The 17795-nt window shown below is 43.1% G+C and overlaps 1 protein-coding gene across 1 annotated transcript in view; it reads right to left on the reverse strand.

Moving 5' to 3' along the window:
• Window positions 1-1411: 1411 nt before the first annotated feature.
• Window positions 1412-17795, reverse strand: part of LOC142950027 (voltage-dependent T-type calcium channel subunit alpha-1H-like) — a 41524-nt gene continuing 25140 nt past the window's right edge. The window contains exons 17-35 of the mRNA XM_076091935.1: window positions 16900-17199; window positions 15968-16068; window positions 15516-15639; window positions 14232-14300; window positions 13851-14035; window positions 13638-13764; window positions 12343-12468; window positions 12156-12245; window positions 11520-11712; window positions 9294-9445; window positions 9065-9174; window positions 8822-8955; window positions 8663-8733; window positions 6389-6467; window positions 5952-6073; window positions 5276-5566; window positions 5031-5181; window positions 2893-3452; window positions 1412-2766 (exon numbers count right to left, since the gene is read on the reverse strand). Coding sequence (XP_075948050.1) covers window positions 2116-2766; window positions 2893-3452; window positions 5031-5181; window positions 5276-5566; window positions 5952-6073; window positions 6389-6467; window positions 8663-8733; window positions 8822-8955; window positions 9065-9174; window positions 9294-9445; window positions 11520-11712; window positions 12156-12245; window positions 12343-12468; window positions 13638-13764; window positions 13851-14035; window positions 14232-14300; window positions 15516-15639; window positions 15968-16068; window positions 16900-17199 — 3636 coding nt within the window. The 3' untranslated portion in view covers window positions 1412-2115. The remainder of the gene's footprint in view (window positions 2767-2892; window positions 3453-5030; window positions 5182-5275; window positions 5567-5951; window positions 6074-6388; window positions 6468-8662; window positions 8734-8821; window positions 8956-9064; window positions 9175-9293; window positions 9446-11519; window positions 11713-12155; window positions 12246-12342; window positions 12469-13637; window positions 13765-13850; window positions 14036-14231; window positions 14301-15515; window positions 15640-15967; window positions 16069-16899; window positions 17200-17795) is intronic.

Genomic DNA, 17795 nt, shown 5'->3' on the forward strand with positions numbered 1-17795 from the left:
GCAAACTTTAGCATTCTACCTCTTTGGATAAATATACGTATTGAAAACAAGCTACAAAAATGTAATACCTCTTAAAATGGTGTTTACGTGCATTAATTGTTGCTAAATTGATTTATTACCTTTTAATACATTTTAAAACACCCAGTTTACCACCCAATAGTTTTTAGATTTTTTAAAATATCTTTATAAAGAGGGTCAGGACAGTTTTAAAAGAAAGGTGATGGAGTCAAATGAAAGTCAGACAGGAAGTGGTTTTATTCCAGCACTGTCCAATCATGTTACTGCAGGTGAGCTTACTGTATATCATTCCCTGCTTTCTTTCTGCAGGAACATTTTACAATATCATGAACTGCATCACCCAGAGTCATCATTATCATCGTTATCATCATCAACATCCTCTTACACTGACATCATCATCAATCATCCTCATCATCACCAGCAGATAAATTGACATTCAAAAATGTAGAAATTCACCGTTGTAGTTCTCATATCATCGCTGCTGTGTTAATAAAATATAATCTTTGCTTTTTCTACAAAGTTTTACACACCGTTATATCACCTGAATAAGCCCTTCTGTACACCTGCTTCTGACCCCGCACCCGAACAATAACTCTCTTCAAACGTCAGGTGAGACGGGCCAGCTCTGCCTTCAGACAGCAGGGGGCAATCTCACTCTGCAGACCTGTGAACACATGCTTCATACTCACCTGCGTGTGACCTACCTCTACCCTGAGAATACCAAGACACAGAAAAGGAAAGTTGGATGGGTGAGAAACCAAGCTGACTGAACATTCGATTGGGAGGGATCAGGAATAAAGAGAGGTAGAAACTACTAAAGCCAAGGTCACACTACACCATTTCAACTTGGAGGCTCTAAGCGCAAATTGATTTTTACCAACTGTCAGGGATGATTGGATTCAGGCCGGGGAAGGTTTTTCAAACATCAAAAAGATGTCCATGTTTGATTTGACCAGGAAAATACTGCAATCTGAGAATGATCAAGCAACTTCCAGTGGCAGTTTACTGTAGGTTTAAGAGGTAGGAAAAAATTTGTGACATGTAAAAACAAAAACTTTCACTCTGTTAGACATAACATTCTCATTTTGCTCCACTTATAACGAGCTGCTGTACAATTTGGTTTTTTTTCTCGAACAAAATGTGCCTGCATCAATCTACATAAGCGTGCATTTACAAATTAAGCATTTATATATAAAAGTCTTTGCCAGCTTTAACTTTTGTGAATTTGTCACTTAAAAATCTATTTCATTTGTAAACAAACTGTAATTTCTGCACCACAGAGAATGATGATAAGGAATCTTTGAAAAGCAAACAGTTCTGGCAAATAAAAAAGTTATTATAAGACTGGATGAGAAGCTGTCCTTCAAACTGGAAAAACGGTTCGACTCAGAACAGAGACAGCAGTTGTTTTGACAATTAATCAATCATCATGGTTTGATGGTTCAAGACTCTCATATGTGGAGATTTTAGGCTTTTCCTTTTCTAACATCATCGTGAATTGAAAATCTTTCTAATGTTTTATAGACCAAGAAATGAATTGATTTATCAAGAAAATAAACTGCAAATTACTCAATAACTAAAATAAACGTTAGCTGCTGTGTTATCTCTTTGTCATGATGTCTGTACATGAGTCGATCAGTCAGTAACTTATCCTGTGCTGCACTTATGGGTCAATTTGTCTTGTCCTCTGACCTAGGCTTGAGGTGCAAGGAAAAGGACGAGAGTGAGGGCAGAGGGAAGACAGCAAGCAAGCTGAAGGTTAATGTTTGAGTAAATATAGCAGGGGAGTGACTACTATGTCTGAACTAAAGCTAGGACTATGATAGAAGTAAAGGAAACGTCTTCTTGTGTGCATCTTGTGTGCAAATAGCACAACGGGTAAGAGTCTTTGAACACATACACACTCGTACACACACAGTCCGAAGGATTTCTTCTCGAACACCCGGTGAAAATCTTGTGATTGGATGGGACGAGGTGAGGGGCAGGTCCCAAAACAGGTATCCTTCCTGCTTTAGGATTGCGGCTCCCGCCCCTCTTGTGTGCACATCAGATTCCTCCACTTTAACAGAATAACCAATCCACCGACATTGTGTTCTTTTAGTCGTCCACAGAACTCTCCTCTGGTTGAGAGATGGTTGTGGCATCAAATGATAGAGTCCGCCTTCTCAGCTCAACACTGCTGTCCATCAGCTGCGTAGCCATAGTGACCGGCTCCTCTCCTGGTGGCGGGCTCATCCTCTGCTTCCTGTTCCTGCCCGACACCGGAGACACTGATTGACTAGGGCGGCTCCTGTGCTCCACGGGGCTCGGGGTAAGGTGTCTGCTTTTGTGTGAGGAGCTGGGAGGGAGCTGTGTGTGTGAGTGTGCCTCAACAGAACTGGTAATACGACTGACTTCCTCGTCTGCGTCGTCCAACTCGGGGCCTGGGTCCGATAAGACGGATTCACCGCTGGGGACCTTCAGACTGGATAGCCTCTGCAGGCTGACGGGCCTCGTCTCGACACCTGTTTCTGGCTGCGAAGCGCAGATGGCCTGCTCAGGTACATCTTCTTGCCCAGTGGTTTCACTGGGGCTCCGGCTGTGGCTCCTGCATGAGATGACCCTCTGGGGGTGTGTATATTTCAGTGTGTGTACACTGGACGATCGCTGGCGTGGTGGTGTGGAAGACACAGCGGCCACAGTGGGGTGAGACTCTGCCAGATCGTCAGCTGAACCACTCTGATCCAGAGAGTCAGAGCGCACGGCCTCCTGCAGACACAAGACGTGCACACAAACACACATAGAAGATACAAACCTCGTCATGTCTTGGTAAAATATAAATAAAAACTGTGTGAAGATAAGAAAAGAGAAGAAGAAGCGGTGATAATAACACACCTGTCTCCGTAACGGTCTGCTTGCAGTGTGGAAGGATGCTGGTCTCCTCACGATTGAACTATCTGGAACGTATGAGGGACTCAGCTTGTTTCTGTCTAAACTGTCTTCAGGACTGAGCCACTGAGAAGGACGTCTGCTAGCACTGTGGGTGGGACTTAGTCTCAGCGAGGAATTTCTGTCTATACTGTGGCTGGACATGAGTTTAGGTCTGTCTGTGTTGTGGTCTGGATTGAGCCTGTATCCGTCCATACTGCGAGTAGAGCTGAGTCTGTGTCTGTTTATTCGATGGGCCGGGCTGAACCTGCATCCATCTATACTTTGAGCTGAACTGAGTCTGTGTCTGCTTATTCTGTCAGCCGGACTAAACCTGCTGCCCTCAATACTGTCAGCTGGACTGAGTCTGTGTGAGGGGTGTCTGTCAATGCTCTGAGACGTGCTGAGGAAGATCTTTGGCCTCGAGCTGCGTCCGGTCCCCAGTGAGGCATGGCTGAATACCGGCAGAGCCCCAGGAACCTGCAGCAGTGAGCCGCCTCCACTGGAGGCCAGAGATGACACGGAGCCTACGGAAAACAATGTGGCGAAGATCACATGGATACATTGATGACAAGAAAACTAGAAGAACCACCCTGGGTTGTATGCCTCTGCCAAAAAGTTATGTTGCAGTTTATATCCATGTCTTTCGAAAATGTCACCATTTTATCTGTATTCCTGGGATATCAGAATCAAAATGAGCTTTATTGACCATGTACGCATACGCATACAAGGAATTTGACTCCGGTTTTTCATTGCTCTCCACGTACATACACAGAATTTACAAATAAACATGAAAAAAAAAAATATATATATATATATGTATATGAACATAACCCTATACAACAACAGTGTCCATGGAATTAAGGTGATAGTGCAGAATGGAGGTAGTAGTGCAGTTTGCCTGATTAATTGTTCATCAGAGTGACGGCGTTCACAAGATTGGGATAGACTTTTCAGTCACAGTGACCTTCGATCACCAAAATATAATCAGTTCAGCCTTTAATCTAAGTAGACGTTTGTGCCAAACTTAAAGGAATTTGCTCGAGGCGTTCCTGAGATATCAATAGAATGGGACATGCGTGAGTTCACAGTGACATTAACCTTTGACCACCAAAAATCGAATCAGTTCTTCCTTGAGTCCAGGAGGACGTTTGTGCCAGGTCTGAGTTATCACGTTCAAGAGAATGGATTGTCCAGAAGGACGGCAGCATAAAAACAGAATACAGTATTTCTAAAGAGCGGAGTCTTATTGAAGATGTGAATTGTCGAGAGTTCAAATGATGATGTTTTCCAAATATATACTTAAATACTATACTGTATATCCAACAATCATACAAGACGGAAAGTAACCAGATTATTTAATGACTCTTTTTCAAACTAATGCACAGATTCACTCTAGATTCACTCTACTGGCGATATTCTATATTTTTCCTACAGTCAACAAATCACAAAACAAGACCAAAAATCAACTGATCCTATTAACAAGTTCATTCTGTTTATCCAAAGCCTGATATCATTTATTCTTCTGTGCCATAGAGCTTCACAGTTGTCCAAGAACTATTAAAAATACATCAACGAGCCACCTGAGTGACTTCATTACTATGAACATAAACACTGCAGTATATTTTGAGTCAATCCCACACACACACTGTCCTGCTGCTGTAAATGCTCACTACTAGAGCACCCAATATGTATTAATCTACAGTTGAAAATAGGCCGCATCAATTACACTCCTGTACGAGTAAGTAGCCCTGCTGTTTTGGGGAATAGTTTGCCATTTAATGAATATTTTCTAAATGCGTTTTGTTTTTTGTCACAAACTACATACATTGCACCTTTGTGATTGTGAGCACTGTTTCATACAATCTCGGTACATTTATATTGTGCACATAAATAAAACTCAGTGTTTTGCTGGTTCGACCACTTTGTCACTAATATTGAAATAACCGTCTCTCTCTCTAAGGTCTGTAATAATAGTGCCTCTTGCTCTCAACAGCCCTCTCTGCTATTTATGGAAGCAATAACCTTTACAGCAATCAGTTAGTGGCTGTAGCACAGTGAGTGAAATGTTCCTTAATTTAATTGGCTATAAACAACCAAATTACCTGAGTAGCTGTAGCCGGAGTACGCCTCATGGCAAATGGGAGGATAAGGGGAGCATCTGAGTGGCTGGACGTAGCTGTCGCTGGGGAGAGACAGCATGCGTCCTATGCTCAGCAGGTTGCCATGGGAACAATCCTCGTCCTCAGCCTGCACCTGCCACACAAGACCATCACCGCTGTCAACGTTATTGTCCCCGTCCTTCCCCTCCACACACGCAGAAATAAGAAACACAAACTCTGTCCGTTACCTGAGCAGGTGTGCCCACATTTGGCAGTAGGTCTCCGCCCACAGACGCAGTGCTGAGGCGACGGCTGGCCTCCTCCCTCTCCCTCATCTCTTCCCGCTCCTTCCTCTCCTCTATCTCATCCAGCAGCGCCTCCTTGTTGCTATCCTCCAGGTGCTTCATGAGAACGGCTACGACCACGTTGACCAGCACGAACTGAGCCGTCAGGACGAAGGTGACGAAGTAAATGGGAGAGATCAGGGGCAGGTAGGTGAGGCAGTGGCGTTCCTGTGGGCGACACTCTCGCAACGTGTCCTGGACGCCGGGGGTAAGAGAAGAGGATAGAGATTATTAAACAATATTGAAAAATGAAAATAGATAAAGTGATTTAAAGTGATATTCAGATATATTCATGCACTTTGTTGTATTTCCTCTCTTCTCCGACAGGGGGAGATGTGGGTCTGAGTGTGAACAGACCTTGAGCCTGTCACAGAAGAATAATACACTCTCCTAAACCTCTAATGTCAGCAGCTCTTATTCTGTCATAAAAACAGTGATCTTCTCTCTGCTTAATACAATGCCTGTCTTAGAACCGGTGCTTTGAGACAGACACATATGCACAGACACAAACATGGACTTTCTCGTCTATCCATCTTCTTTAAAAAAAAAAAAAAAAACAGACGAGAGGAAGAAAAATAACCTTCATAATCCCATTCCAGTTGTCCCCGGTAGACACCCTGAAGAGTGTGAGGAAAGCCATGCCGAAGTTGTCAAAGGTAGCGTGGCGACTAAGACCCTCACACGGGTTCTCATCGGAACACTCTGAAAGAGGATGAAAAGAGGAAAAGAGTCTTAGAGGCAGGAAGTGTGAGAGAGGAAGGCTGTGGAAGAGAAGAAAGACAACTTTGTGTAGATTAGAGCGCTCATTAGAACACTGATTCTGAATAGACATAATTAATGTATGTAACAATGAAATTTATGCATGTTACGTAATCTACGGATAGCTCACCAGAGTCAGCTGAGGCACACACTCTCTCGCGCACATCTGTGCATCCACATCGATACATATGCATGCACACACTCGCATGCTGGCACATACACGCATGCATGCACGTACACGCACACACACACACTAACCCAGTTTTCCAAAGAGCTCAACTCCCAGAGCTGCATAGATGAAGAACAGCAACATGAAGAGCAGACCCAGATTCCCCACCTAGACAGACATATTACACGCACACACAGATATATACAGTGTATGATAGACAGAAAAAAGGACATGTACAGTATACACCGAGAGAGACGCAAACATGCAAACAGATAGAGAGAGGCCATAGACAGAGGCTGCTGAACCTTATTGCAATGAGGTTTCCTACGTCTTAAAAACACATTAGGAGCCGTCATGATACCTGGAGTTGAATCATACCTAAACATTTAGTTTGAGAAACAGAAGTGCACTTTCATACCCTGGATCCAGTCCTCATGAACCACAAACTCGCCTGTTTATTCTAATAATAAAGAAATGATATAATAATAAAGCCTTTCACGGGGACTTGGCTGGCCTACCGCCATGGTGGGAGGTATGGAGATGTCTGATTAGATGACGGCTAAACCTATTGATGAAGTTCACTTGGACACCAGTGCAAAGACCTGGGTTCAATCCCCTGCAATGATCCGTCACTTCAAAGACATTTGGCATTATTCGTGTGTGGGAAGGCAGTGAAGGATCATGGGTATTTTGCTGCACTAGAGATTTGTTTGTTGGAAAACATACGTAGATGAACATGGGATCTAGGCGTGAAAGCACTGTCAAGCTCCGTGTGCTATGATTTTGGAATTACCCATTTAAATTTAAAAGAAAAAATTAAAGTGGTTAGAATGTAGCTGCATTTCAGGAGCAAGAACACAAACTGTTTAGAAATGTCTACTTGCCCAGCATAAATGTTCTCATTTCCCCACCTTCCCTCCCCTTTCCTCTCTACTCTCTCATTTCTGATAGGGTCCCCTGAGGGTCCACTGGGCCCAGGAGCTGTGGTAGATCCTTCCTGAAGCCTTCCACCAGAGCGCATCATCCCATCCATCATTCTCACCAATTACTTTTCTCACATTTTCATATATAAACAAGTCTAAGAGTCACAATAGCAGCTTGAGTTAAATGCTAATTTCAATATGCTGTGAAAAGATATTTAGCAGTAATGTTTACCATGTTCACCATCTTAGTTTGGTGTGCTAACATGCTAACATTAGCTTGTTAGCACTAAACACAAAATAAATAGTCAAATTGTTTTGAAGGTATTTGGTCATGGACCAACATATTGGACGAATTCAAATTTTGACCTGATAATGGTACTAGATAAAAGGTTAAGGAATAACAGAAGTTATCACAATTCATCCTGATTGAGACATGAATGCGTTTAGCAAAATCCATGACAATCGATCTAGTAGTTGTGGACAGATATTAAACCTCATGTTGGCGCTAGAGGAAAAGTCAGGGGCTCACTATAGTCATTAGGCTTTATCCACCTGGGACAATGCTCATCTGTACACAATTCATAACAATCCATCCAATAGTTGCAATATTTCAGTCTGGACCAAAAAGGTGGACCGACCAAACGACATTGCAATCAAGCCATTAAATGTGTCTGAAGACAGTTACGTGTGTATCTCAGCTGATGGTTTAGTCCTTGCTTGTGAAGTCTCTTGTACACCAACAATAGCACTGTGTCAACAAAACAAAAAAGCAGCATCCTGAATGAGACATCGTAGAGGCTTCGAGACAACAAAAGAAGCTTGAATCAGGCCTCATAAATCACTTCTGCCGCATCCCAGAGCAATGTCACCTGGAAATGCTCTGCTTTCGCCAACCAGATGCAATTATCCATACCTGGTATAGAATATGTGGCTAATTTTACTCTTTACCTCACAAGCAACTAAGTGGAGAGAAATATTGCTGCTGTGACAACATGACAGAGTTTTACAATCCTGCCTAAAAGGAGAATAAATTGCTGTGCGGCGTCTCTGTGATGATAAGCTTTCAGACGGGACTTTCTGATTCATATTTTATCTCCTCACTGACATTCAGTCGCAAAACAATCGCACCAAAGCAGCTATGAAGTTATGTGCCATAAAGTAATGATTGAGCTGGTGATTTATCAGCCACACTGATACATTTAAGCATCAACCATTAGCCTTTGGCTAAACATGAGGATGTCGTCACGCTTGTTTGGCGGTTTATTTAGTGTCACTGAACAGTCTGTTGGGGGAATGTCAGTAAATCATGAAGGGGGCAGTCAGTGCCAGGCCTGATAAATCACTGAATAAAACAAGTTGTCTGCAATGGTTCAGATCTGGAAACCAGGCTCAGAGTTAAAGAGACACAGTATATTTCACAGCGGCAGTGCCGCCTCTTACCTGAGGCAGAGCTTGTATCACTGTGTCCAGCAGAGCTCTCATTCCTGTCGCCATCTTCAACAGCTTCAACACTGAAACATTGTAATGTGTCAGCTCTCATCAGCCACATATCATCATGTTTTTGTGTTTGTGTTTGTGTCACTGTGTGTGTGTGTGTACCTCTTGTTATCCTGAGGACTCTCATGATGCGTATGATGGTAGGGTTGATGGGGAGGGAAGCATTCAGGTCTATTTCTTCCAGTGCGATTCCCATGATTGACAACAACACAATGGCGAGATCCAACTGGTTCCATCTTGACACACAGACACACGCACACACACACACAAACAAACAATTTCAGTTCCTGTAAGGATGAAGCTGTGTTTGTGAGTGTCTTTGTATTGATGCGAGAGCTTGAATACCTCTCTTTGAAAAAGCGGCGCAGGCCGAAAGCGGTGAGTTTGAGGATTGTCTCGATGACAAAAATCAGCGTGAAGACATAATTGCAGTACTTCAGTATCTCCACGAAGTACTGCAGGACACAAGACACACACTTTAAACAAAGCCCACTGTCGCTGTACTGTACGACCGCACACACCGCTTCATTACTATGGTTCTAGGGCAGGTGGTAGAAGGTGTTGCCATGGTTACCTGAGGCTGATTGTAGTGCTCCATGCTCATGGTGAGGAGGTTTGTGAAGATGATGATGGTGATGAAGAGGTCCAGGTAGTGGCTGGTGCACACGGTGTGGATGGATCGACGCAGTGGGGAGTAGTCAGCGTAGTACGGCTTCTCCTGGGCCCCTGCGTTTCACACACACACACGCACACACACACACAGTCATTAAATGCTTCTGAAAGAAAAGCATAATATGGTGTATGAAGTCACTGATGAAGTGGATGCCAAGTGGCATGTGAGTGTGCACATGTGTGTGTGTGTGTGTGTGTGTGAGTGAGCATATGTGTGTTCGGACTAAAAGTGCCACCTCAGGAATTCAATCCTATCCATCACGCACACACACACAGGCGCACTGCATGGCACCTCAAGGTGTCTTTGGGCAAAAACTCTCGCTGCCTGCTGCCAGACAGTTAACTGACTAAGAGGAAAGCACTACTAGAGATTGCACTGCAGAGAGAGTAGGACGGAGTGAGACAGAAATGAGGTAGAGAAAGAGGGAGAAAGTGTGTGCTGTAGAAGTGTGTATCTGAGCATAATATGGGCAGAAAGTATCCATGTACTTGTACAATATGTATGGGGAGAGAAGAGGTTTATCGTGTGTCTAAAATTACAGCTACCGTAAATGGACAGAAGTATGTGGACGTCCCTGTATGTTTGGTGGGGCCTAGCCCCGAAGTTTAAGTTCGGGATCCCACTTTGGAAAAATAATAATGCCGCAGCCTACAATGACCATTTAGACAATAGTGTGATTGCAAATTTGTGGCAACACTTTGAGGAAGTTCCTTTCCTATTTCAAACTTGGCTGCATGAAGACAATGGAACAGCATTGAAGGCAGCGTCCCACTCATCCCTATGAAAGTTGCTCAGTGGCGCATGAAACAAAAAAAACGCTTGACTTCCGAGTATAAAATTATCCGCATCTTCTGCAGGGCAGTAGCGTTTCCTTTAACAGTGCCTTCCAGCCCTCGGTCTAGCCTTGTTCTCAGGAAATAACTCTGGTTTCGGGTTATCAGTGCATTTTACAACTTGTAGGACCTAATGATTTAAATAAGGGCTATTCAAGTGTCTTTCCCGTTGTAAGTCTATGGGGAAAAGTATTTTTGGTCCCCATGGCATCACATGACAGACCCAGAAAGGATATTTGGTAGTTTGGTAGTTTGGCCACGATATAAAATTTGCATCAAAGCCTAGAACTACTCTTGAAGGCTTGATTTCAACCCGACAATGTCCTGCTACATAAAGCAAGGTCCATGAAGAAATGGTTTTCCATAGAGCCCAGATCCCGACCCCATGAAACATAGAATAAACTGGAACGTCAGCTGAGAGCCGGGCCTTATGGCCCAACATCAATACCAGACCTCACTAATCCTGGATACACACTCGATGAAGCTGCATCATATTCTGGTTGCGCCACGGCTCCGTCACGTTTCCAATGTTCATTGGAAGCATTTCAAAGGGGGAGAGTCTTAAAAATGGTCTGTTCTTTAGAAGCCTTTTCAATATTGTTGAGAGCAGTTTGACTTAAATAGTTTGTGTTGTACTTTACAAGCATAATGATTTCACATTTGCATGTGGAAGTGTTTAAGGCTGTAATACATTACACACAGCTTGCCGTCTTATTTTCATTTTGTGCCTGTATTATATTATAAATGATAAAAACGCAACATTACTTCTCCTCCTTGACAAACATTGAAGAGGAAGTGACATAAAACAAACAAGAAAAACATTTGTGTGATATCTCTGTTAATCACCAAAGTTAATCGCCAATGCAGGCATCATTACACGTCATATTCATGCAAATTGTCAATAAATATAGACATTTATGAGTTTCACAGTTCAGAGCCCTGAAGCACAACAAAGCAGATAAAAAACACCACACATAAGCCGTGAGTAAGAAGCCCTAGTCACGGGTCCAGTGGACATTGACACACTGGTTCTAATGGCAGCAAATCGCCTCCGGTAGTTGCAACGTAGCCAGAACGGACACAAATTGGACACTGGGAATGATGCTCTTGTGTATGAATCTAGGCAAATACGTAAATATTGTAGGAAGCCTTCCTAGTGGGGGCTGGTTTAAAAGCATATCAGTGCCAGTGGTTTTGGAATTATGATCACATCCGGGTGTAATGTTCATGCGTCCACACACTTCTGACCATATACTGCACGTCTGTCATTCCCCATCCCCTCCCGTTATCTCACTTCTCCTCCTCTTCTCCATTCGTTTCTGACGTTTCTCCTCCCTCATCCGCGCCTCCTCCTCCTCCTGCTCCTGGCGACACTTGTGAAAGTTTTCCACCACCACGCCCACAAACATGTTAAGCACAAAGAAGCTGACGATGAGGAGGAAAGAGATGAAAAACAGCAGCATCCAGGGGTTGTTGTTTCTTATTGGCTGCAGAGAGACACATAGAGAGAAAATGGAAAAAGACAGGAGGAGGAGGAGGACGAGAGGTAACATGGGGACAAAAAGACAAAGAGAGGAGTGACAAAAGAGGTTGAGAAGCAGTGGAGAGGAAGAAGAGGAGAGAGCATAAATAAGAAGACAATGTAAATCCTGAGTCAGCACTGCACTGTCAACTCACATCTATTTATCCATCTGCCTTTTGTCTTTCCTTACACCTCTCTTCTCTCCTGAAATATTTCCCCTTTCCACTTGAAACAAACAACATCAGATGGTGCCTGAGGCTGACAAAAAACATGACCAAAACACAGTAAAATACAATATACTGGCTGATTGGTTTGTATGTCTCCCTGATATTTATCTTGTACTTCCCACAACCCCTCTCTTCCTGTGTGTGTGTGTGTATGTGTGTGTGAACGTGTGTGTCCCTTCACCTGCTTGTCCACTGCGACAGCATCCAGTCCATCATACATGATGCTGACCCAGCCGTCTTTACATGACAGCACAAACAGTGACATCAGTGCCTGGAAGAGTGAGACACACATAAATCAGTGTCACGCTGTCAATCAGTTTGTAAGAGTAGGCGTCAGCCCTATTAGTGTGTTTGTGTGTGTGACAAACCTGTCCCAGGTTGTCAAAGTTGTATTTTCGTCGAACCCAGCGGTATCCTGCCCCCAGACACTGCGTTTTATTGGTGATTTTGCTCACATCGAGCCCGTCACAGTGGAAGAACTTCCCTTTAAACAGCTGTATTCATAGACAGATGTGTGCACACAGATAAACACATACAACAACACCGTGACCTCAAGGTAATGTAAACAAAGCTCGTAGAGTATTACTGTACAGTGAATTACTCTGCGAGCGCCTGCAGGCATACTGTATGTTGCAGCTAAGACATCCAAGTACCATCTGGTCCAGTCTGCTTCACAGCTATTACACACTCCAGCATGGAGTGTCCTCATTACAGGATGATTCAGCGGAAGTGTGTTTTTGAGAAATATATGCCTGTGTGGTAAGATTAGCTTCACCATTCATCAAGCATCATTTTCTGTGCAAGCATTCATTGGAATATTTCCAGGAATATTTCCCAAAATGGAAACTAGCAAATGCCGCAGAGTTTACTGAAGGCCTTTACAGTGAATGACTTTTAGTTCCAAAATACCATTGGAATAAATATTTAAAAACCTTTTTGGCTTGCCGCCCCTTAAAATGAAGCGATGCGTAAGTGAGGTACAAGCAGTTCAACACGAGAGCATTTTACCCTCACCGATCCTCTGCTTTGAAGGATCTTTGAAGGATTTCAAGGCCTGAAGAGAAGAAACTATCCAGTATTTCTCAAGAATCAATTACTAGTCAAAAATAAAATGATTTTTGTACACTTTAATCAATACTTTACTTCGTATCTGTGGGCCCCATGGAGGGTCCTGGCCCCCAGATGGTGAACCACTGTTTTATAACATGATAATCTTATGGATCCGTTTATATCCTGTAGAACTGGGTACGTTTTTATGTTTGTTTTTAATTAAATAAATAAATAAATGATAAAAATGGCCAAATTGCCTGAAATTACTATGCAACAACATTAATTGATTAATACAATTAATATTATAGAAATCCAGTTAAAAAAAAATACATTTTCAGCACACTCCCCTCTGTAGTTGAACCATTGTATTTTTAATTACTTCCAGGCGCATAATCTGCTCATTTGCATTTCCTCCCAATTTTTCTCACCCTATTTCATTACCTGAAGCATTTTCTGAGTTGTACCTCGTTAATTTTAAACAATGATGATCAGTGTCTTCTTGCAGCAGAAAGGACAACAAGCTTTGGATGTTTGCGCACAAAAAAAGTTAAAGAATGAAGCTTATCTTTAACCAACAGGGGGTGAACAGGGAATATACAGTATAAATGTTTACCTGGACTCCCAGGATTCCAAACACGATGAAAAAAGCACAGCAGATGAGGACAATATTCCCAATGGGTCTGAGAGACGTGATCAGAGTCTCCACCACCAGTTTCAGACCAGGAGCCCGACTTATCACCCTGCGACACACACACACACACATGCTACACAAGTACACCAGATAGTATTAATGGAGTAAACACAAGAGAAAATATCGTAACCCTACCTGAGTGGTCGCAATGTGCGGAGCAGACGAAGCACACGTAGGATGCCTAAGATTCGATTACCACCTGCTGAGGCGATGGAGACCAAGATGTCCACCATGGACACAAACACCAGCAGTCCGTCTAAGATATTCCAGCTGCTCTGCAGGTACACACCTTTTCCAAAGTACAGGCCCATCGCTACCACCTTAACACGTACACACAGAGCAAAATGACTGAGATAATAAAATAATATGAGGTGAATAATATGAGGTTTATTATATTAAGGTTTAAAAAGCAATTCTGATCCCCACTCAGAAAGAAAATTGCCCTTTAACAAGTAAGATGAGAAAATGAATCCGGAGTGAAGTGCTCGTTCAGGGAACGTGTCTTGTTATTGTTACCTTGATCATCATTTCACCCACGAAGATCACTGTGAAGATGTAATTGGACACACTGAGGAACACCCGCTCCTGTCACACACACACACACACACACACATACACATTTATATACAGACACACAAAGAGAAGCGCATTCGTCAATTTAAGGGTTTCGTTTCCCAGTAGCTTTAGTACTCTCACGCGTGTTATGTAGTGAGTTGAAATAAAAATCCATTAAGATTGTAGTACAACATGATAAAAAAAATACAAAGCACAGAACAGCACATGTTCTTAAAATGGCTGCCAAACTGCTGTTACATCAGCAACAAGCACATGAACTCTGCTGTAATCAACAGCTTGTGTTACGTTGTGTTGTGTGTGGGTGTGTGTGTTATCTTGTACTTCTATCTATGTGAGGATGGATAATGAGATATAAGACAGTGAGGCCAGTCCTCACTTCTTTACAGGGCTGTTTGGGTTTTAGACTGGATGTTAGCATTGAGGTTATAATCAGATTTAGCTTAAGGCGAGGCCAGTTTATTTGTATTGCATCTTTCGGACACGGTGCTTTTTAAGGAATAGAAAAACTACATTTAAAAAAAACAATCAAATTGAAAATGATATTGATAAAATAAAATAAAATAGACCAGACCAGACATGGAATACAATTTCAGTGCAAAATTACAACCATTAAGTTTAGGTTAAAAGCGACTACAAGGAACTTTCATTTTGTGCTGATTTTGGTCGTCCCTGTGGACAGAAGTGGTAGTGTTTCTGATGACCAGAATCCCTTTATAAAACCTCTCATTTTATTGCAGCAGCTGTCTGATAGTCGTGGTTCTCACGTGCCAACCCTTCCCTCCAGTGGGCCCAGTAGTACGACCTGGGCCTCCAGCAGAGTGTTGGCAGTGTTGGCTCCCAGCGGGGGCCGGCAGAGCAGCGAGGCAAAGCTGTGCTCCCGGCCGGAGGAGGAGACGCGGAGCTCTCCTCCTCCGGCCAGCAGCAAAGCTGGATCTGGGTCTGTCTGCAGCGGACTGGCCGCTGCCAAAGGCCCCGCTGGGAATAACTTTAGGACTAACTTTATAGAAATAGTCAAACGTCTTGCCGATGGTCTCGTTTACTTTTGAAGGTCAGTATTAAATTGAGACTGTTTCATAACCAATTAAGTTCCTCACAGTAACTTTAAAGGTTGGGGTTAAGCATGTTGCTACGATGGCACTAGGGAATGCAATATGTCAGTCAGGGTCCCCACAAGTATCGGAAAAATAACATGTGAATGTATGTGTTTGCATGTGTGTGTGCTACCATGCTGTTGGACGGTATGTCAGGTCTTTCCAGTGCAATGGTGATACAATTAAGAAAGATGAAGAGGAGGATGACATGATCAAACATCTTGTGACCTATGACCCTCTGACACCACATCCTGAGCCTGGAGAGAGAAAGAGAGAGGGAAATAAATGAGTGTTTGTACTTATCACACATCACCTACATCACTGCATTTGTCAATATAATGTTTTTGTTTCAACTCAGCCAGCTTTAATTGATAAAAGTGATCACTGTATTACTAAACCTTCGCTGTAACCTTCACACTTCAACTGTCATCATTCGACATCAATCAACTGCTTCCGTTCGCTGCAGTTTAAGCCACCTAGGCCACTCAGGAGAATATTAGAGGCAGTGTTATGTGTGTACGTGCGCGTGTGTACGTGTAAGTGTGTGCGTGTTTGTCTGTGTGTGTGTGTATAGTGTGTATTTACCGGTTGTGTGGAGCGAACAGATAGAGAGACCACTCTTCATGCTCCAGGCACCACTGAGGCTCATATGGCTCCAGAATCTTCTTCAGCTTCTTACATAAACTCTGAAAATAACACACACACACACACACACACACACATACACGCACACACACACACATACAGACAAAAATTTGCATCAGAATTTTGACAAACTATTTTGACGTTAGTACATTTTCTGTGCACTCATTACATTAATCATGCAATGGTTATAATTCAGAATTGGGTGGCTATGGCTCAGGAGGTAGAGTGGGTCGTCCACTAATCAGAAGATCAACAATCCCCCGGCTCCTCCAGTCCACATGTCGAAGATGCTGAACCCAAAAATGCTCCCGAAAGCTATGCCATCGGTGTGAGTGCGTGTGTGGATGAGCATATAGATTAGATCCTTATGGGCAGTTTGGCACCTTGCATGGCAGCCTCTGCCGTCAGTGTATGACTGTGTGTGTTAATGGGTGAGTGTTGACATGCAGTGTAAAGCGCTGTCCGTGGTCGGACGACTAGAAAGGCGCTGTATAAATGCAATGAAATTTAAATTGTTTCACTTGGTGTAAAACATTAAACTGCAGTAGTGACCTCACAAAAATTCCAACACAGAACAAATTTATCAATTTCCTCCACCCTGCTCATAATCTAAATTCAGCCAATTAAATATTTTCAAAGTTACATAAGAGTCCAAGGGTACTATGGTTGGAATTTATGCCTTCGCAAGATAATTAGCAGCAGTTTTTGAACTTCTGAAAACACCGAAACCTTTTTTTTATCAACTTGGTTTAACTGGAGATAACAGAAGGGGTTCATCATGACAATGCTTTTTCCTTGTAACTTTAACATGGTCCGCTCACACAAACAAACATCTATATTTTAATAACTAAAACACAAGCAGAGAGCTGTACCTCCTCTATCTCTTCCTCCTCCTGATCGCTGTGGCAGAGCGTGGTCAGGGCAGCATCATCAGGGAGGTGAAAGGTGGTGCCGTTGCAGTCGGGCGGGTGGAGCATGGGCACCTGCAGGTACTCCGATTGATCCAGCGAATGCTCCCTGCTGCTGAGGTCTGAGCTTGTGTGTGTGTCGGACAGCAGGGACTCCATCTCCCCTGACTGACTCTTCCTGTGGAGGCTGGGGGCTCGGCCGATGCTGGTCCAGCTGGAGCGACGGCTCTCTGAACCGCAGTCCCACGGAACCTGTGAAGGCAACTTCAAACAACAGGAACAACTAGTTGGATTTCTAAATGGACTCCTTTAAGCGCAAATAAAGATTTAATTCTAAACAGATTAAAGGTGCTCTGTGAATTTATTGGCCAGTAGCAGTGCTGTGAACCAAATACCAGCCTGTACATGAGGACAAACTGTCCGATTAACTGAAATACGATCACGATCTCGATTCAGGCCTATATGTGATCACATTTTTACGTGACAATAATTCTGTCGTGTTTGTATTAGCGGGGAAATCCGTTGCATCAAAACAAACACTCCTAATTTCTGTGATGGATTAACAAATCATAAGTGAATGCTACTCCATGTGACAAACTGCACAGAAAAAAAAAGCAGGACCATTAATCTAAATAAGTCAAATATATTCATTCACCACTAGTTCTGAGAAAAGCAGTATTGTAAAAAATGATGTGCATTGTTCTGTGTGAAACCAGATTCAAAGAGGGTGACGACAGTCAAAAACACCTACGTTATTTCGCAAGCAAAAGCTAATAAGTGAAACCACCTGAAATGTCACCAAAAGGCCAGGAAAAAACTTGAAGGAAATCCCCATCGTCCAACCACTCAAACATCCACAG

The sequence above is a fragment of the Anarhichas minor genome, unplaced genomic scaffold (genome assembly GCF_050575085.1).
Source record: "Anarhichas minor isolate MPS153535 unplaced genomic scaffold, ASM5057508v1 ptg000014l, whole genome shotgun sequence".
In the NCBI taxonomy this organism is placed as follows: domain Eukaryota; kingdom Metazoa; phylum Chordata; class Actinopteri; order Perciformes; family Anarhichadidae; genus Anarhichas; species Anarhichas minor.